Genomic DNA, 21050 nt, shown 5'->3' with positions numbered 1-21050 from the left:
GGAATATTATGCAGCCATTAAAAAGATGAGGCAACACCTATAGGTACTGATATGAAACAGTGGTCTAGAGTTGTTAAATGACAATTAAATGACAAGAATAAGGTGCAAAACAGTGTGCTGAAGATATCATCACAATGTAGATGCCTGTTCATATACACGTTTTCCCCGGGAGTCTACACAAGGACCGGACTCCATGCGGGGACATCTGAGTGGCTGGGGGACAAGGAGAAGACTTGGTTTAGACAGGTCTGTCACTGTTTCGTACTAATGAATTTTGTGCTATGTGCATATTACCTTTTCAAATAATAATGCCTTAAAAAAAAAAGAAAACAAAAATGTAGATTAAAAAAAAAGTCTTCAGCCCTGGCTTAGTGGCTCTCAGTTGGATCACCGTCCTGTACACAACAGGCTGCAGGTTTGGTCCCCGGCTGGGGCACATACAGGAGGCAACCAATCGATGTTTCTCTCCCCGTCCCCCTTCCTCTCTCTCTAAAATCACTAATAAAACACATCCTTGGGGGAGGATTAAAAAAACATTTTGTTTTAAAATAAAAAGGAATGCTTCTGATATTCCCAAATAAATGAAAGAAAGGAAGAAAAGGAAAGGAAAAGGAAAAGGAAACCCTTCAGGGACAAAAGTTCCATGTGCTGATCCAGATGCAAGGGCATAGGCCCACAGAATTCTGTCTACTCCAGCTGGCTCCGTGGAGGCCTGGTTCAGGGGACCCGTAGTCTTTGGGTTACTCAGGCCTTTGAGGAGCTCTAGGTGTTCCGGCCTCACCTTCATTCTGGAAGCTCAGACTGTAATGTCTTCCTACCCCCGCACTTCCACATCTAGTGAGTCTCCAAATCCCGTCAATGCCACCTCCTGAACATCTCTGGATCCAGCCCCTCTCCGTGCCCACAGCCCTTAGCATTCCCTCTTTGCCACCATCATCTCTCCCCTCCGGTGGCCTCAGACCTGGCCTTGCTATCTCCTCTCTGGCATTCCTTCAATCCACTCTCCCCTGTGCTCCTACAGGGTTCTTTTTATAAAATAAACCCGTCAATCATGGCTCTGCAAATACTTGGATGGCTGCCCAGTAGCCCTTAGGTTAAAGTCCAAACTGCTAACTTGGCCTATTAGCCCCCCAGGCTATGGTCCTTGCCTCCGTCTCCTGCCTCACCTTTTACCTTCTGCTTTATCAACCCGACCCTCCAGCCATACTGAACTTTCAGAACCTTGAACGTATTGTGTTTGCTCCTCCTCGTTGTATAGGTTACAGGATACCAAGTTAGGTATCGCTCCCTACTGGAAGCCTTCTAGAGCCTTCCACGCCTGGATTAGGGCCCTTATTTCCCACAGCTCCCTGGGCTTCCCTGTGTAACTGTATTCACTCTGCATCACAACAGCCTGGTTGTCTGTGGTTGTCTGCTCCTAGGCTCGGGGAAGGCCGGGCCCTGACCTGGGGCCTGTCACAAACACTGGCAGTGAGTGCTCAATAAGTACCGCCTGAATGAATGAATGGGGCAGCCCTGTCCAACACAAAGTCAGATAATCTGCTCATGGGAAGGGTGCATGGCATTTTAACTATTTAAAACTGTAGTTAAACGATTGAACAACTATAGTATGGCATTGTGTTTTAACTATTTAAAAAAAACTGTGCTTGATGCTGGAAAACAGAATGGAAGCCATTTTTTCTTTACCATCCCTCCTAAACTCCCCAAACCAAGACGTAGGCAACTCTTCTGTGTTAATTAAGCATCTCTGTTGCTTTTACATGGAATGTCCCCTTCTCCCCACTCCCCTTCACCTGCCCCCCAACCTGGCTCCCTCTTCCAGGGAGAACTGCAGGATCAGCCTGCTTCCCGCTTTGGTCTTCCAAAGCCATGTGCTCATAACGGTCCCTGTTCACTCAGGCTTTAGTAACTCTTTGTCACGTGCCTGTCTCACCCACCTCACAATGGAGGAATTGTTTTCTGCCTTTTTTACACATAGGGCCTGGCATAGGGCTGGGCACAGGGCAAGCATTCAAGAAAGCTGAAGTATCTGAAGATGGCAGCCATTTGTTCCTTCCTAAACTCATCGGCAGGTGCTAATAAAAAAACAAAACAAAACTAGGAGGTCTTCATCACTGAGTCAAGGTCGCGAGGCCAGGTAAGAGGAGCAGGTGTAGGTCGCAGAGCAGAACCCAAACCTGTCTTGTTCCAGAGTATGACAATTTAACTTGTTTTTTTAAAAAGAGGCTTTCTATTTAGCACTGAGACAGAGGAGAGGAAAACACTGAGGTGATAGATGATTCCTGGGAAAATACCAAGTAAAACAAAAATGAGAGTCTGAGGAGAGAACTCTGTTTAGGGGAAGCCTTTCAAATCCCAGGGTCAAGGCAAGATGTCTTTAGCAGCCACTCAGCCCTCAGCTGCTGCAGCTCACCATTCCCCCAAGGCCTCGAGGCAGCGCATGCGGCCCAGCATCAGCTCTGGGTCATCTTTGTTGGTGTCCATTTTCTTGTCATAGGCCACAAGAGCATCCTCCCACTCGTGCAGTTTCTCATACCAGGTGGCTTGGATCTCCTGCCAAGAGGAAAAAGAAGGAGGACCGTGGTGAGGCCCGGAGAGCAAGAAGGGCGTGGTTTCTAATGCACACACTCTGTCCTGAGGTGCTGTGCTGTCGGCCGCACTTCCCCTATCACAGCACGTCCCGGCTTTGACTGAAAAGGACTTCAGCATGTCTGCAGGTGTGTTTGGTGACGATGGGAATCACACTGCTGGCACGATCCTGGAATAACCTGACAGTAGATGTCAGGTCATGCTCCTCCCCCCATCACTTCCTGCCTGACTCAGAGGGCACCAGACTCCAGCCTGCAGGGGTGGCGAGGACAGGAGAGACCATTTGGGGCAGCAGGAAGCCCGGCGCGGAGCTCCTGCCAGGGTGCCAGGGCCCTGATCTGCGGGAGTGCCGGTGGCGGGCCACGCGGTCGGGATGGCAGCTGCATGCCTGATGGGGCCAGAAAGGCAGGCCACATCTGCATATTTGCTAGAGGAAAACAGCTCACTTTTAAAAAGCTTTTGATTCTCTTCATCTCTCCATGCATTTTTAAACTTCCAGGAAATAATAATTTAAAATACCATATAATACAACCACTTAAAATTCTTTGGAAAAACCTTCCCCCGCTCCGCTCGAGTCCCCCCTCTAATGTTCCCGCCTGCTCAGCGCTTGGCAGGGTCTGCAGTGACAGAGCCCAGGATGGATTCCATTACCGGGCAGACAGCGTGCCACGCTGAAATCCAGTGTCAGCCACGTGAGTAAGAGGTGCCGCAGTCTAGAAGCTGCAGGCTGTGGCTCTCCAAATGGTCAGGGGACTGTTTTCTGTCTCTGCCTGCCCTCCGTCTGCCCTCCACCTCAGTGTGCCTTCTGGGCTTCATCACCAGCTTAGTAAATGACTATTTCTCTACCAGACCAGGGTAGTGGCTCTCCAGGGATTCCTTTAACAACAATATGATTTTGCAGTGAAATTTGTATGACATAATGCAGGGCCCACATTATTTTCCCCCATTACCCTCGTCTCCTTTCTCAATAAAACTGATATTTGAGTACCATATGCACTAACAGCAACTCTGTTAAGCTCACTGAAAGGATCTTTTCTTCTTGAACTTCTGTAAGGAGGTCATTTCTATTTCAGGCCCTTCACTTGCCCTACTACTTCCCCTCGTTGGTTTTCAGCAGAGCCAGTCCCCTCTGCCGGGCCTGTACTGGTTCCGCCGCCACCGCGGCCTTTCTTCCATTGTCGGTGGAGAGGGAGGGGGGTTTCCCAAAATGGGCATTTCGGGCTCTGTGGCTGGTGAACTCCCTAAGCTTCTTCTTCTGAGCCCGTTTAGAATAATGCCTCAATAGGAGAGAGGAAACTTAGAGGGGAAGAGTGACTGAAAAGACAGGGTAAAATTAAACATTCTTAAATTAAAAAGTAACACTGGAAAGTTTCCCCTTTTGAACTGCCACACTGGGCGGAAAAGAAGAGCGGGGCTCATGACTAATGCGTGGCACACATGGTGTGAGGAGGCAGAGTAGAGGGAGCAGCATACGGAACAGGTCAGGTAAGGGGCAGGATATTTTGAATTGCAATAGACTGCAGAAACTATAAGGTTTAAGCAATGAATCACACAAAATTCTAATGAGATTGCTGTTACATAAATTGTGCTGAGAAAGCGCAGGCTCTGCCAAGAAAAAGCAAGCCATTGTCAAGTTTAATATGATTCAGCTACCTAAATATAACAAAAATCCACCATGGATTTAGCAGATTCATGGGTTTGGCGATAATCCGGAAGCTAATGGCCACCTTTAGAACCTGCAGCCAGAGGCTGGCACTCCAAGCCCCGGGGAAAAAGCCATCTGCTGGGAGGCCACCTGCACATGGATGGACAGACGGCTGGAGAATCCTGGGTTCAGGCGGCCTCACTGCGGTCCAGAGCCCTGAGGCTATCAAAGGGGAGGAGCTCTGCCTGGGTGGACCCCTCTCTGCTGACGTTCTTCCCTCTGCAAACAAGGACTGTGGCCTGGATGGATGGGACATCGTCCCTTGTGCTTTGTCATCTGGAGAGATGCTTTCTTAGTGTAGTTATAGGTCCGTGCTCAGGATGGCAAAAGATTCCTATAATAGTTTCAGTCCTTGTGTGAGGCAGAAGCCTGGGAAGTAGTCACAATCTTTCTTCACTCTAACACACTGGGCTCTTGATTAAGGCAAAGCAGAGTAAGTGACCTACACAACTAATGAAAGGTTCCTTATCAAACATATGGACCAAGAACTTCTTGACCTTCCAGGAAGTCAATGTTAAGTTGATTAAGTTGATGCTTTATATATGGTTAGGAAGTCACCAAAGCACCCTCCCAGGACCAGAGAGAATAATGGACACATTCTAATATTGGTAGGGCAAAGATGGCAGGAGAGAAGAAGCTATGTAGGTAATAATGAAATGGAACACTCACTCAATAGCAGGTATAAATTAAGAGTGTATTTTTTCTGGAGAACTGGCCGTAGTTTCCTCTGAAGTATGTACCGAGTGTTAACTGTGGGTCAGTGGCCGTGCCAGCTGCCACAGGTGACACAAAGATAGCTCAGGTTGGGGCTAAACACCTGGGCTCTGATGTCAGATCACCCAGGCCAAGTCCTGGTTCTGCCCTTTATTCCCTCTCTCAGGTCAGGCGAGGCTGTTATCCTTTGGGGTCACAGCCGCCTCACCCGTAAAATGGGGTAACAACAGTATCTACTCATAGCGTTGTTGAGAGGACTGAATTAGGCAAAGTATATAAAGCACTTAACGGGCCAGGCACATGCTACAAGTTTGATAAATACCAGCTATTACTGTTTACAGACTGTCTTTAAGATCTGCGTTCCCTTTGAAAAAGTCCATGCAGCCACTGTCTCCTTCATCTTTAGGATAAAGGCAAGTCCTATCAGACTGTTACCAGCCAGGAAAGAAACAGCAAGTGACTTTCCCAAGCTTGCGGCCAGGCACCGCCCCAGCGAGGCTGCTGCCTCTGCTTTTCACAAGGGCAAAGGCACTTACCAGCTCTCCGAAGTGTTTCATGGCGTATTCCAGCACCCCGGCCGCTGCCTCCGGCTGCTGGAGCTTATTATTAATGCTGGGAAGACAAAAGGAAGAGACGGTCACACTCAACACGTGGAGCTTGGGAGGCATGGGGTCGTGTGTGCGCAGGTGGCTCACCAGCACAGTGGGGACAACGTCTTGCAGGTGCAGAGAGAGAATCAACGATCTGGTCCCGCTCAGAAAGCTCAGCCTGAGTGGTTTTGTCTCGGTCCTGTGGTCCTCGTTTTGAGGGGCACATTCGGTGGGCAGGATGCCTTGCCTGCTCCGGAGCCCTTCCTCCAACCCGCACACAACGGCTTCCCCTCAGGTATTATCGGTCAGGCAGCACGTGTCTGTCTTTTAAAACTAGCAACGCTGGATCCAAAACTGCCCCTGTTGTACAGCAGAACCAGACGAGGAACCTCTGCACTTTTAAGTCTTACTTCCTTTCCCTAGGTGCCTTCAGTATCAAGAATAACCAAAATAAATAAAAAACCAGTGGGCTCTGTGGGCAACACAGAAATGGCAGTGAAGCTGGGTCACCCACATCAATGACAGTGAACCCCAGGGATGTGCCGCTGCCTTGCCTGCCCCCCGACAGAGCCCATCTCCTTCAAGCTCAGATGCCGCCTCAGTCCCTCGAGGACCACCGCCGACCTCTGCAGCAGGCTGCGAAGGGCCCGCACCCAGCGTGTCCTGCCTGGGCTCTGGTGGAGAGGTGCCTTTCCCTAACAACACCCTACTTTGCTGGTGTCATCGGCGGGCAGCAAGTGGCTCATGGGGACTGGAGGATTATAGCTGTATCAGGGCAACCAGCAGTAATGCTGGAAGGCCTGGAGTCAGTGCATCAGAGGCCGGAATGGTCCTGAAAGCAGGGCAGCGCCAGCTTGTTCTGGTAGGAACCTGTGTAAGAGGGTGAACAGCAGCTAACACAGCATTAAACTGAAGCTTGGGTTATAGGAGGAGGGTAGGAGGGAGGGCACAGGCTTGAGGAAGTCAAGACAACACGATTGTAGCTGTTCACAGGTAGGGAGCAAAACGTGACAGACCGACTTGGAAGTCTAGACTGGTTTAACAAGCAAGAATCTAGTTTATTGCCCTGAGTACAAACTATTGACTAGAATTAATTTCTAAGTGGCTTTGGGAAATTCCAGGTTTTTGGTTCAATGGTGTAATATGGCAAGAGATTGCTGTTATAAATGTTATTTTTAAAAATTTGAGTACCATCACATTTCTTCCAGTAAAACCAAGAGGGGACTGCCCAGAAATGTGGTGAACGAGAGCAGTTAACATTTGTGAAAGTAATAATCTAATACTTCATATTTATAAAGCACATTTCAAATAATCTTTCCAACCCATAACTCCCTTGACCTCACACACCCTGGAAGGGAAACGTATTTTCAGTCCTGTTTTACTCCAGAGGAGACTAAGGCCCATTAAGGCAGCGATTTTCCCCAAGGCCCACACAGACTGGGCACAGTCCCCATATGACTAAGCAATATTGTGCCTCTTCCTTATCAAGGCAAGGTCGGGGTGGGGGTGAAGCAGCTTTGGGTCTAGAGTCAAAAGACTTGGATTTACAGTTCTGGAGGTCCAATGCTGCGCGACCATAACCAATTCTGAGTTTCAAATTTCTCTTCTATAAAATGGGGGCTAATCCTTCCTCTTTCACAGGGTTCAGGGAACTAAATGAAATAATGGATATGAAATTGCTAAGTCTACAATTGCAGGTCTTTATAAAGCCTCCTTCCTTCATCTGTTTTTGTCCAAGAAGAGACGTTACTAAAAACAGTTATATGTTTGTGTGCAGAAAAAACACACATCTAAGGTTGACACTTGAGCCGGCACTAGCTAATCATCAAGTACCAAACTCGTCCTGAATAGGACTATTCCAATCGGGTGTCCAAGCTTGAGGCACCAGGCTCTGTAACTAGAGGGGCAAGTCACAGTATAGCTGCCCCTCTCTTTTCTTTCTAGGGGTAGGTAGGCAGCCTCATGTGGGATCTCCTGGGCAGGCCCGCGGGTGCTGCCGGGCAGGTCCTGAGCAGAGCAGTGAGTCAGAACGCTCTCCATAAGTTTCCTGCTATGGGATTCAGAAATGTTTAACATGATGGTTTCATTTAGGAAGCCCAATACAGGTTTTCTAAGCTGAGAATGAAAAGCCAAGTCCAAGGGACTAACCCCACTGCACGTTCATTGTGAAGCAGTTTTCCACTCCTCCTGGCCCTGAAGTCAGGTTCTTAGCCTTCTTGCTCACTCACATGGGGCTGGGTGAACTGCACTGATAATTAACGTTACTGGGTATGGATCTGTGATGATCTAGTTCCTTGAACGCAAAGATTTTGGAAGCATTAGGAGACAGGGGAAGAAAAGCTGTTTATCTGCTATACTATAATCAAATATGTAACATATCATATATAAACATATGTAATTATATATTCCATATATTATTCATAGTCCTAATGTGGACTATTGGAATGGCCCTGGTAGGAACATAAAGCGTTTTGATGAGGAAGATAAGGTATTCTTTGCCTGAACCAAAAGAAGTTAACTCTATGACTCAGCCACTAAAATCTAGGCGTCCTAACAACTGTATTCCAATCTTGTGTTCTGGAACATATTCTATTTTCAAGAACAAATTATAGACATTACCAAAGCTTGCCTCACTAGGGATAAAGCAACACAAAAACAAAAACAAGCCAAAGTTTCTTCCCGCTCCACTCTCCCACTCATTATGCATGGAAAGAGCTTTACAAAAACCGATCAAAATCGAACAGTAGAGACCAGAGGCCTCCGAGGAGAACACATTTTACCTTGCTGTTGCTATGGCTTTAACATACCTCCAACAGAGCTTTGCGAATTAAAAAGGAAAACATCATATGACCCTGACTTCATTAAGAGAAAGCCCAAATTAAGAGAAAGCCCAAATGAGCCACCTGCCTAATCCTCCCCACTTGAACGCTGGCAGAGGCAGTGGGAGCAGACAGAGCCTAGGGGAAGGAAGGAGAGGGCTGGGCCTGTGGGAGGGACCGCTGCCTAGGCCTCTGACAACTGATGTGAATACCGGGGGTGTGCCTCGAGGTTCCTGATAAGCTCTTGGCCAACAGTAAGGACAACCCCTGACAAACCATAACGCTGACTGAATGGACTGAAACACACCCAGCAAAAACGAGTGGGATCAGTCTTCAAGTCCTTTTCAAATATTAAGCTTTTGGTCCTTCATTTGAAGACCTGGATGAAAGAAAGAAGGAGACTGTACACACTCTTCCGATTGTTCAGAGAGGAGATTTTAAGTTAACCGGCTGCTATCACCCATTTAATCTTTCCTCCTCCCTATTTTTATTTTACTTTCCTATAGGACTTTCTCCCTAAGCTACATTTCTCTATTCCTTTCTTCCGCAGTCTCCAACGCATGCCTACTGGCTGCCGAAGAATGCAAATACAGATGCGGCGGTTCTAGAAAGGTAAGTGAACAAAACTCTTGGCGCTCAAAGAGTCTGTCACCTTGTTTGGGACCTTAACTTTTTTCCCTTCTTCCATGACTTCTGGCACTCTATCATGGGAGACAATCGATTACAGCAATAACAAAAAGATGCCTAAATTTATTGAGAGCTCACTGTACTAAATGTTCCTATGTGCTAGCTCAACTCTATGAAGTAGCCACTATTATTTATATTGTTTTCATATGACAAAACTGTGGCCCAGTAGGTTGCAGGCTACTGGATGTTATTCTTTCCCTTAAAAATTGTACCATTTGAAAGGATCTTAAATAATAACTAAGGGTATAGTGTAAGCTCGCAATGGAGGGACAGAGTCTCTCAGTTTTCTACCCTGGGCATCAGCAGACATGGAGGAAATCACTGCACAATGAATGAAAGAAAGCAATGGACGGGATATCTTGATTCACTAACTTTCTCCCTAGTAGGCCGTTTAGGAGAAAGGAGCCCTTACTGCTCCTTCACCTTAACGTCCTCACTGACACTGGGGCTAACACTCCCATTTTACCCCTCAGCTCCCAATCCCTATTTTTTCTTCTTTTCTTTTGGAAGCTACTAATACACCTCAGAGGCTTCTGAGACCATAGTTGGCCACGCCGCCACAGCGGGCTTTTCCGAGGCAGCTGGGTCAAGGCTGCCAGGCTTATGGACGGCCCAGATTGCAAAGTGTGGGATCAATTAGCCTCCACGGAAACTCAGTAGTTTTAGCTACTAAGTCCCCAGTCTCCTGCTTCCTTGGGTGACACAAGCCTGTCCTTTGAAATATTCCCCCTTTAAACTCAGATGTGGTTTTATGAGACTGGAGGGAGAGACTGTATGATGTCTGACTCATGGGGAAAAAATCACCTTTGCTCAAAAGCCCCCGTAATGAGGAACTCTCATTTTATGGGACAGCTGGGAGTTTTCTACAGCCCGCTCTACAAGCGCTCCCTTGTGTGCCCCTCCGGCTTTCCCTGTCAGTGCTGAGGCTTACAAAGGGCAAACTGTTCATGCCCCAGCCCAACAGCAGAGGGGCACTAACGACACATGCCAGGCCCTGCGGACAACGGCCAGGTAAAGAGATGTGACAACAAAGAGGCTCAGTGAGATGGAGGCCTGGGCAGCCCCAGGTCCACAGCAGCAGCAGCGGGCAGGAACGACAGGCTGCCCAGGTTTCCCTTCTCCTCTCTGCACGCGCTGGGGCCAGGAGGAGGCAACAGGGCTGTGTGGAAAGATCTTTCAAGGCTGCTGGATAGGAATCCCCACTGCTGTGTAAACAGGGGGGAGGGGTACACATTGAACCCCAAATTCCAGTGAGAACATCCAGCTGAGATCTTATGTAGCTGTGAATTAATAAAGCAAATGGAAACTGCTTATCCAGACATTAAAACCCAGGGCCCACAAATGAACCTGGTGTTAGAAAGACAATGAAGAGAGACAGACAGGAAAACACAGTGAGTTAAGGTATCAGGAGGGGAAGAGGCAGCTATACAGACATTTTCACTCTCATTCATTCCCCACCTCGAGGGTTAATTTTTATTAAAGAAAGCTGAATTGAAGACCTTGGAAGAGAAAATTTTTGGCAATTGAGAAAAGGCTTTCCAGAGTTGAGTGGAATTAACACAGATAAGAAATTGTCTCAGTACCTTCCATACCAAACATACCCCACCAAGCACCTTTTCTCCCTACTTTCCAGAAACCTGTTTCCAGAAACCAGGACAGTGTGTAAGCTTAGTCAGGGACTCCGATTTGAGCCTCTCATTGCCTTGGCTGGTTCCCCGTTGAGAGTGACGGCTGAGAAGCTAGTGCTGGGAGCGGGGACTTTACTTCTCTGTGACTTTCCTGTCTGAGTTTTTCCTCAGTGCTCTTCATGGGCAGGTGGTGACCAGCTGCACTGAGGACGACACTGACAGATAGGGTCAGTCATTAACTGCTCAAGGTCTTAATGCTGACCTTCCTACCACCCGACGAACTCTTGATTCCTGCAGGGTCTCCTAAGTCCTTGCCCCCAGGTTTCTGGACTGGTTCCAAAGCCGAAGGAGCTTGGCCTGGTAATCCCTTCTTGAACAGTTCATTTGGTTATTTATCGACCTCCTCTCCCAGCCTTGGTGTCCTGGTGACCTCCTGCTATTAAGAGCAAACTGATACAGGACCATTCAATACAAAGCCCGTGCCCGTCGGGCAGTCAGTCAGACGGGAGCATCTGCAGCCCCGCTGGGGGACTGCGTAGGCCTTCCCAGGGCCCCCTCAGGAATTTATGAGGACGTTACACACTTGCTTCCCCACGGGTCCGGACCTCCTTTCTCCTGTTTCCAGGGCCGACCCAAGCCTGCGTTTTATGTGGCTCCCTGTCAAGTAAGAATTCTCAGAATTCCCTGGGCGCTAGGCTGGTGACACAGGCAGCACGGCTGGCAGGGGACCTCGGCAGGCCCCGCTGTGGAGCTCCCGCCCAGCCGAGACGAGGCCAGGCGGGACACTGCCCCGGGTCCTCACCACCACTCAGAGCGGCGACCGCGTGAGATGATCCCGCCAGTCCTCCCGGCGCCGCGACACAGCTCTGGGTCCCATGCACGCCTCGAGCCGAAACGGCTGGCTGCCCGTACATGGCCGGGAGTCTTGGGGCCGGCTGGGCCCCGCTGTCAGGCAGTTACCCTGGGGTTCTAATAACAGCAGAACGGACTGCAGAACTGCAACACCGGATTGTCTCTCTTTGACCAGGGTCACTTAAAAGCGGAAGGACAGCAGTGAAGACAGGAGGCAGCGGGGGAACATCTGAAACGCGACACGGAGAAAGGCTGTGCGGAGCAACTTAGATGCAGGCAGGCAGGGAAGGGAGGGGAGGCTGGCAGGCCTCCGCTACCCCTCGTGCCCAGAGTCAGGCGACCGAGTGATACTGCTGCATCTGGCTTGGTCGCGCTCTCCCTTGTTACTTTGGGAACGCAGAAGCAGCAAATTTATTCCTTTCCTACACATTGAGAAAGAAGAGGCTGGTCTCGCTAGAAGGTTTCAAAGCTAGGACATCCCAATGTCCTTGGAGTTCTCCGGGACCTACAGCCCCAAGATAAAGAAGATTTGGTGCAAGGGAGGTGGCTCACTGTGGACAATCAAAATAGGAAGCTGACATCTCAGTGCACAGTGGCCTAACGGAAAAGAACTCTAAAGGCTGTCTTCACCCCCTCCTTTGTCAAGTCACAGTTTAAATGGTATGTCTGTCACAATACCTAGAGGACATGCTAAATCACTATGTGAGAAAGTGGGGACCCTTTACAATAAAAAAGACAGAATGCTAATAGCTGTCCAGATTAAGGAAAGGGGAGACAAAAAACCTGATCTTTCAAGACCAGGGAGGCAGGTAAACTTTTTTTTTTTCAATTAAGAAAAATTTGAAGGAGGGTAGTTCACCACAATATAATCACCTTTCCAAAATACTATTTTTACCAATGCACAGTCTTTTTAAATACTTATTTTGTACATCGTGGTAACCAAAGCATTGTTGTAATTTTGCATTCTGCTTTTTCACAGAACACAGGCGTTTTATACTTTACCCAGAGCCTTCACAATTACCTTTAACGGCTGCAAACTGCGTCCTGCCAAGATCCCGCACCTATAATCTATGACTGGTTTCGCGGGCGCCCCCTCTTGGCTGGCTGGGAGCAGCACTTGTTAGATGACCAGGCCACCAGGAGCGCTGCTTAGGAGCTTCCGGTCAGCACTCTGTGCTCGCCAGTGAGGTGTCCTGCAGAAGTCTGCGAGGTCAGGCTGGCTGAGGGACTCAGAGGGCCCAATCCCTGAGGACAAGCACGGCGCTCAGCGATAAGCCAGGCAAACTGTCCCATTTTACACATCACCTCCAGGCACCTCCTGGCTGGATGCGGGGCCTGGGTGCCCGAGCACAGCCCGGCATAAGGTGCCGAGAGGCTGCACAGCCCCGAAGTGTCGGAGTGCACGATTTGTGCTGGCCGGGTTTCCAACCCGGGGGCCTGTCGGAGGTATGTTGTAAAAATGACGAATGGCTGTCACATCTCCAAGGCTCTGGCTGATTTAGGGAGCTGTTGGCAGGCACATCACTCCCAGCATGTCAGCCAGTTAATTACCTCCAACTTTATCTTCCTTGTCAACAGTTCCTGACAAATTGGCCATTATCTTTTTATTCTACAACAATGAGACCTACTCCTTTTCTGGTGATGCCTGGAGGTTTCTCTCCTCCTAGCCGCTGCTGCTTCTTCGCTTCTTCGCTTCTTCGTACCCAGGGTGAGAGAAGAGCTCTGCGAGAGGCGACAAGGAAGCAGCTGCCAGGAAAAGGCAGGCGGGAAGGAACAAAAAGGAGAGTGGGCTGACGGGCTGAATCCAGAGCTCATTTCAACCACCTGGACTCAACGCAGACTTGATATTTTGGGGAAATTCCTGATTTCTTGGCTTCTCAATGTCCAAGAACTCTGACTCACTCTATTATGTGGATGAAGTTGGGAAACAAAAATGAGCTGGCATCCAGTGAGCCGGCGGCTTCGCACTCTCCCCACTTAACTCTACGAGCAGATGTGCACTGGCCTTTCCACTCCATTAAGGAGCGAAGCCGCACTGTAGGACTACAGACGCCCATCTTGGGATGAGGGAAAAGAAAAAATGTGCCAACTTCCTTGGTAAGGAAAAGCTGACAGGAGGACCAGGACACGCTATAACTCGATCACCAACATTCCAAGACAATGAGATGTCCAAAAGAATCTAGAGAGATCAATACGCCACCACGGACACATTTCACTGGCATTAGGACAGTCATAGGGGGCCGTGGGGTAGAACTCAATACCTACTACATTTCATCAGTTCTAAGACGCACACTTTTTCCACACTTAATGTCTCTGAAATCATGATACAGTGCACAATTCCAAGTGTCAGAGCACTGTGACATAATTGCCAGCAGTTTGTCCTCCCCAGCCCCGCAGTGGTACATAAAAATCAGAAGCGGCTTCTCTGCCTCACCATGAGGGGTCCCATTAAGCCAGAAGGCGCCCCTGAGGATGAGCCAGATGCAGTGGAAGAGCAGAGGTTTACTACTGAACTACAGCAAGCTTCTCCCTTCAGAATGGTCTGGGGCTGCAATGAAAGACTGTCTGTCCTTGTGGTCAACTTTACAAGAAGCCTGGGACTATTCCCTTTGCACAGCTCCTCATGGAAGACCAGCTTCCTGCACCGAAGAGCTGCTTTCCTTGGCATTTGCAAGATGCTGTATTAAGGCAGCTATTGTACAGTGGACCTGCAAGACGCCTTCGGAATGCTCCACAGGCGACGGGTGGGAGAACCTGACCTCCTGGGTGTGGCTGTGATCGGGCATTACAGGAAAAGAAGGGGCCACAGAGATACAATCTGTGCTTGTGCTCTGGCTATACCGGGGCTTCCTTCATGCGCCCACTCTCGGCTGCTTGGAGCTTTCTACAAGGGGCACAGATTCCTAGAGGCACACTGGCACTTTTGAAGTCAGCATGAGCCCAGAGGTTTGGAATGTGTTTTTACCGAGAAGTGAGGAGAATTGAGCAAATCCCTACCCTTCTGGATGGAGTGTTTTTTCTTCCAGCAGACAGGAGGGGAAAAACAAGACTGTGTACCTTTTCTGGAAGCCAGGAAACAACTGTAAAAGCAGGACTCATACTTCCAAGCAACACAATGTGTTGAGAACTAGGACAGAGTGGGTTTTGTTCATCCAGCTAGTCCCTCTCCTGTAGACTGTGAAGCCCAGTCACCCTGCCATTAACTGGATGTTCAGGCAAAACTGGCTCACATTCTCTGGCATTCTTGAAGGATTACAGGCCCCCCTTCCCGCTAGTGCTGCCTAAGTCAGGGCGGCCGAGGTGCAGCCCAAAGGGAAGCTCTGTAGGCCCAGGGCGGCTGGGCACAGCCTTGTCACCTTGTCCTGCACCCCCACCCCCACCCCTGACAGCGTCCTATCTCTGGTTAACAGTGATTTTCTACAATTACAATGTAATGGGCATTTGATACCCACATTTGTTAGGTTCCTGGATACGTTATGGGGACTTAGTGACCCAGAGACTTGGCTGTTTCTATGGGGACATGTTACTTTCTTTGTTCTGTTTTCAATATTAGCAGCTGCGTGTAGCTCCTCGGGCTGTGGTGAAGGTTAACTGATAGGCCCAGGCAGGTTGAAGTAATCAGATTACTTCACAGGCCTCCAGAATAAACAGGAGAGAGACAGAACCCTACCCATTGCTCTGTGGCCCTCTCGCTGATCTTCATAAGAGAGGTGAGACACAAATCAATGGTTTCCAGGGACACAAAGGGGTTATACTATAAGGATGCTACCTCAAGTTACGGATTAAAAAAAGAAGGTTGAACCAAATGATGTCAACTTTTCCAGTTCTCACTTTCTTAGATTCTTTAACTATGACCTATGGAAGAAAAATGGACTGAAATCAGGAGCGAATGCAGTGTCCTACAAGGAAGACCTTACCACGGTAAAATAGTGGCAATGACCTTGGAGAGAGACGCTGATTCTCCCTAATAGATGTTTATTTAGGGGAACAAAACCTTTGGCTGGGAATTCAGTCTTTCATTTGACAAGTTCCAACTAAGTATCTCTTTTGCCTTCAGCCTTGTGCTAAGTGCGAGGGGCCAGTGCTACCACAGTAAATGAGACAGACAAGGCCTTTACTTTCAGAGAGCTTACAGGTGGGCAAAGCAGATGCATCAAAACCAAGCACAGGCAGTGGGTGCTGTGGAGGTAAACACCATGAAGAAAACAAGTGCTTAGAGAGACAAAAATATGGGAGTTCATTTTAGACTTGGGTGGGCAGGGAAGGCTTTTCTGATGAGACGATACTCACAGGCCTCAATACTCTGCTGGACACTGACCATGTGTCAGACACTATTTTAAATATATTTTATGTGCACCCTCTATTTTTAAAGAAACTTCCTAGGTGAAGTACAACACACTCATGTATATGAAAATATACACAGCGTACAGCTTGAAAAGCTGTCACAAAGTGAAGAGAGCCTTGAAACTACCACCCAGACCAAGAAACGGAACACAGCACGCTGGCAGCATCCCAGAAGCACCTGAGCCTCTTCCAGGTATGGCTTCCTTCCTCATCCCCAGAGGTAAGAACTAAACTGCCTGACTTTCGACACAATGAGTGAGTTCTACCAGGCTTTGAACTTCTATAAACGCTTAACAATGTTTGTGAGATACAGCCATGCTGCTGCATGCCATGGTAGTTTCTTCAATTGCTTAACAGTATTTCACTGTATGAATATACCGCAATTTGTCTGTTTTACTGCTGATGGACATTTAGGTTTTTTCCAGTATTTGGCTATTATGTATAGTGTCAGTACAGACATTCTTGCACGTGTCTCTGGTGCACATCCGTTCACATTCTGTTGGGAACGTACCTAGAACTGCTGGGTTACAAGGTACGTTCAGCTTTAGAAGATACTGACAAGTTGCTCTCCAAAGTGCTTTCACCAATTTACATTTCTACCGCAGTGTATGAAAATCCCCGTTGCTCCATATCTTTGTCAACCCTTGGTATTTTCAGTGCTCTTTCATATCAGCCATTTTTATTGGAAGGTAGTGGCATTTTAATTCGTTTGAATTTGAATTTCTATAATGACTTAGGAGCTCGATCAGCTTTCCATGCATTTATTGGCCTTCTGGATATCCTGTTTTGTGAAATAGGTGCCTGTTCACATCTCTTAATTGGCCACCCTTAAAAAAAACAATCGATGAGCTCTATATACACTGAATATAACATACACAGAGGTATGTATAGGAGATATCTTCTTGCCCTTTCACTCTCTCCGTGGTGTCTTCTATTTGCACAGAAATGACGACTTTTATTGTATGTTTTCCTTTATGGTTAGTATTTTCAAGATCTCATTTAAGAAATCTTTACTTAGCCCAAGATGCTGAAGATAATCTGCTTCGTTATTTTCTAGAAGCTTTAGTTTTACCTTTCACACTGAGAATTTAAATTTCTTCTAGACTTGAAGTTGTGTGTGGTGTGAGGTAAGGGCCAAGAGCCCCCCCCACTCCACCCCAGAAGGCTATCAGGCTGACCCAGCAGAGCTTCTGGAAAACACTGTCTTGTCCTCACTGTTCTGTGGTGCTACAATGTCATAAATCAAGTGTCCATATATGTGTGGGTCTGTTTCCAGATGTTTAATTCTGTTCTATTTTCCTATCTGTCTATCCTTATGCCAGTACTATACTGTCTTGGTTACTTTATGTAGCTTCATGATAAATCTGACTGCTAGTAGAGTAATTCCTCTAAAATTATTTTTCTTATTCAAAAGTGCCTTGGCTATTTTTTATTTTTATTCATTTATTTTATCACACATAAAAAAGTTTATTTCTCTTTCTAGTTGGTAATATCCTTAATACAAAAATAACATCAGCTTTAGAGCCTGTTCATAATACAAAACAAAAACAGCATAAAAAAGACACCACTTGCCAAATAAGTTATTTGTTCCTAAGAGTATCAAAGGTGCAAAACATTCACTTTCTTTTCAGATCTGTCTTGAAAATATAATTATTCTCCTTGACAAACTGAACAGAGTCAGCAGCTGCCACGCTGCATTTGTTTTCAAGGGATAGTGGCAGGTATTTGGATGTGAGCAACATTTCATTTGTTAAAATGTTTTGCATTAGCTTTTAAAGAATTTTCCTTAAAAAAACAAGTTAGAGTGTTTGTTTCTAATCCCATTTCCCAAAAAAAGCAAATAACTTAAAACACATTCAGACCCCATTTCTCTTTCCGTTAGGAAAACACTTACGTACTGTTAGCTATCTGCCGTGTAAAATGCACACCCATGGCTTCGCACTACCCATGTTATAAGGCGCACCCTTGTTTTTCCCTAAAAAAATTTGGGCAAAAAAAAAAAATGTACATTATACAAGGCAAAATACAGTAATCCTCATAAAAATCCTGTGAGGTGAAGTAGTCATGATTTTTATCTCCATTTCACAGACTGGTAGACTCAGAGAAAGTATGTAATTTAATTTGCCCAGGGTCATGTAACGATCAAGTTATATCTGGGATTAGATATAACTATCAAATTATATCTGCAATTGGCATCGAGATTTGTTTGCTTCTAGACCCAAGTATTTAAAGTCCTTCACATACCACTTCCTTAATCCTCAGGCCAGATGACTCTTCAAGGTATTTAATATGAATGTATTACAAGCTTAAGAAATTCTAATGTTCTAAGCCACCCATTTCCAGTTAAAAATCTTGTTTGGCAGCTACAGAAGCCACTTTCCTGGTAAGACTCAGGAAAATGAAGCAAGAGATAAAAGCTTCTTGGATCTCTCCCACAGCCCTCTGCCTGCAGAGTAACCACTTCGTCGCGTGGCCCCCGGCCCCAGGCCTGCTCCCCTCCACCGCGGCCTCGGGGCCCTCCGGCTGCGCCGGCCCCCAGCCCTCTCCTAGTAAGCCACGCTCTCTCGCGGCTGCACCTCTGCGCACAGTGCTCTCGCCACTCCTGACTACTGCCTCCTCGTTCTTTAAGCCTGGCCAGCACTTCCCTCGGGAGGCCTGCCAGAAGCTCGCCTGGACAGGGCACTCCTGTGTGTCCCCTATCCTAGCATGCCACCTTCTCCTCAAGTTTGGCTGTCTGCCTCTCCAACTAGGCTGCGAGGCACTTGGGGCCGGGCTGGAACCTTCAGAACAGATGTTTGCTACAAAATCCTGAGAGAGAACTGAGAAGGACTCTGTTGCAAGGTGTGTGACTACGCAACCGACTCTAGGAGGTGGCCGGAGAGCATGGGTCCCAATGCGCCCAGGATGAGCTCTTTGGGAGAAGTGGTGAACTAGAAGGCTTGGGGAAGCGACAGAAGTAGCTTCTACCAGGGACTTGGGCTTTCAGTTGAGATAGAAATAGAACTGACTGATGGAAGGGTCAGGTGTAAATGGCTACGTACAGTAAGGCAAGCTGTGGCTCATTAAAAGACTTCAGAAGCAGTAAAATATTTCCACTAAGTACATAATTAAACTAACACAAGGCAGGTTCTTCAAAGCTACAGCTATTCCATAAACTGGGGGCCTGGTTCTGAGAGTGGCTGCTTCTCTCCCTCACCAATTTTGAAAGCGATGGTTGGAGGGCAGGCAAAGGCAGGAACACGTTAGCAAAGGAGAGACCTCCCCAGGCCCTTCCAGCTCTGCGTCCACAGGATGCCTGGGCACTGCCAGTCCTTGGGGCCAGCCCAATGCCCTGCAGGCCAGACTGTGATTTTTGACAACTTCCAGGCGAAGTAAAAGCCCACTGGCTTTTCTGGTTAAGAATATAAGCTTTAGCCCTGGCTGGTGTGGCTCAGTGGATTGAGGGCCGGCCTGTTAAACCAAACGGGCACCAGTCAGGGCACAAGCTTGGGATGTGGGCCGGGTCCCCACTGGGAGGTGCACAAGGCAACCACACACTGACGATTCTCTCCTTCTCTTTCTCCCTCCCTTCCCCTCTCTCTAAAAATAAATAAATAAAATCTTTTTTTAAAAAAGCATATAAGCTTTGTTTTCAAAAGCCTCTTTCCCAGGAGCACCAAGCTGACCCCTGTTCATTACCAGCAAAACAGAGAAAAAAGGAGAAACTCTAAGGTAGCCACCCTAATTCTCCGTAATTTTCCAGTTAACTCCCATGTTTAGGGAAGAGGGGGAAAGCCTCTCAGAGAAGGGAATACTGCTCTGTACCCCACGTTCTTTCTGGTTTCCTGCCCTGGCTCAGCCATGCTCAAAACAAGCGCTAACTTTTCCTTCTTTTAGAAATTCAGAATGGAGGACATTGAAGGATTATGGATGTTCTGGAGGATGGATCATCTCCTGGCATGGGGAATACTCTTAATTAGCCATTTTATTCAAAAAATTTGGGGGCCAGGGTTATTGACATTTGGGCAGCTTAGGAAATTTAAGAAAATCTTCAAATAAGAAAAGCTTGCCTCCTACTCATGCCTCATATTAGCAATAAGTTTCCAGAAAAGAAATGTCAGAGAGCAGGCACTCATGCTCAGACCTAGGGCTTGTGGTTCAAGCCCCCCTCCTACCTCTCCTAGAAAGGATTGCTACGTGGGCTGTAAATATGAATGACTGATTCATTTTCTGTCCAGATACGGAAGTCTATTCATACCATTTTCCCGTTTAGGCAGGGGAAGCAGCTGCTGGGAAGAACAAACAGGGCGCTGACTGGGAAGCCGTAAAGCTCCATGGCTCCCTGATGCTTTCTTTACTGTGCTGCTACGTGGGAGCTCCAAGATAGCAGGGTCACATGCGATGTTAGTTATGACTATGGCACACAGTGTTTCCATGGCACATGGTGTGAGCTCAGGGGCATCTGATGGCTAGGGGACATCCTGAAGGTCCTCATGGAGTCTAGCAGACCCTGTTGGATGCTGGCAGTGGGGGCCAGGTTCACGTTAGTGAAATGAACTCCACGGAGCCGAGACTACAGAGCCCAGCTGGACTAGATAGTTGCAAAAGAGAGGAGGGACTGGCTGACAGTGCCTACTGTACACAGCATCTTGTGAGCAGTATGGCAAGTTACTACGGAGTGTTAGCAACACTCTCCCTGCTTAGTAGGCAAAGCATACAATGTGAGAAAACAAACCCTGATACACGTAATCCACTAATGCTTTTCGATTTAGAGGGAAAAAAAAATTGTTTGGTAACTCCAGCTGCCTGGGCTGAAATGACGTCCTGAGAAGCTAGAAGCCCTGGCCAGAAAGGACTCTGGGGGATCACAGCAGGGGATGAGGGTTGCCAGGGGCCGGCGCGGCCTGACCCACACCAGCCAGCAACAGCACGAGAACTGCCTCAATGGCTCCACAGCACGGAAAGCGCAAGAGAAAGTTACAAAGACCAGGTTGCTGGTTAAGGACAAAGGGACCTTTGTACACATTTAGGGAAAAGCTCATTTTAAAGATTTAAAGTTTGCTGGAAACCCAGGCCTTTTCCATTTGCTTTCAAAGGAGGAGTGCCCTTCAAATACAGTGCATGAAAAATGACAATATCCCTA

General features: G+C 47.7%; 1 protein-coding gene across 1 annotated transcript in view; it reads right to left on the bottom strand.

The window, feature by feature from the left end:
• Positions 1-21050, bottom strand: part of MTOR (mechanistic target of rapamycin kinase) — a 111576-nt gene that overhangs the window by 36371 nt on the left and 54155 nt on the right. Inside the window, exons 29-30 of the mRNA XM_054579749.1 lie at positions 5545-5620; positions 2414-2553 (exon numbers count right to left, since the gene is read on the bottom strand). Of these exons, the coding sequence (XP_054435724.1) occupies positions 2414-2553; positions 5545-5620 (216 nt within the window). The remainder of the gene's footprint in view (positions 1-2413; positions 2554-5544; positions 5621-21050) is intronic.

This window comes from Pteronotus mesoamericanus, unplaced genomic scaffold, assembly GCF_021234165.1.
Source record: "Pteronotus mesoamericanus isolate MK-2021 breed Mesoamerican mustached bat unplaced genomic scaffold, CSHL_Meso_final contig_557, whole genome shotgun sequence".
Lineage (NCBI taxonomy): Eukaryota > Metazoa > Chordata > Mammalia > Chiroptera > Mormoopidae > Pteronotus > Pteronotus mesoamericanus.
This window is presented reverse-complemented; position numbering and strand designations above follow the sequence as displayed.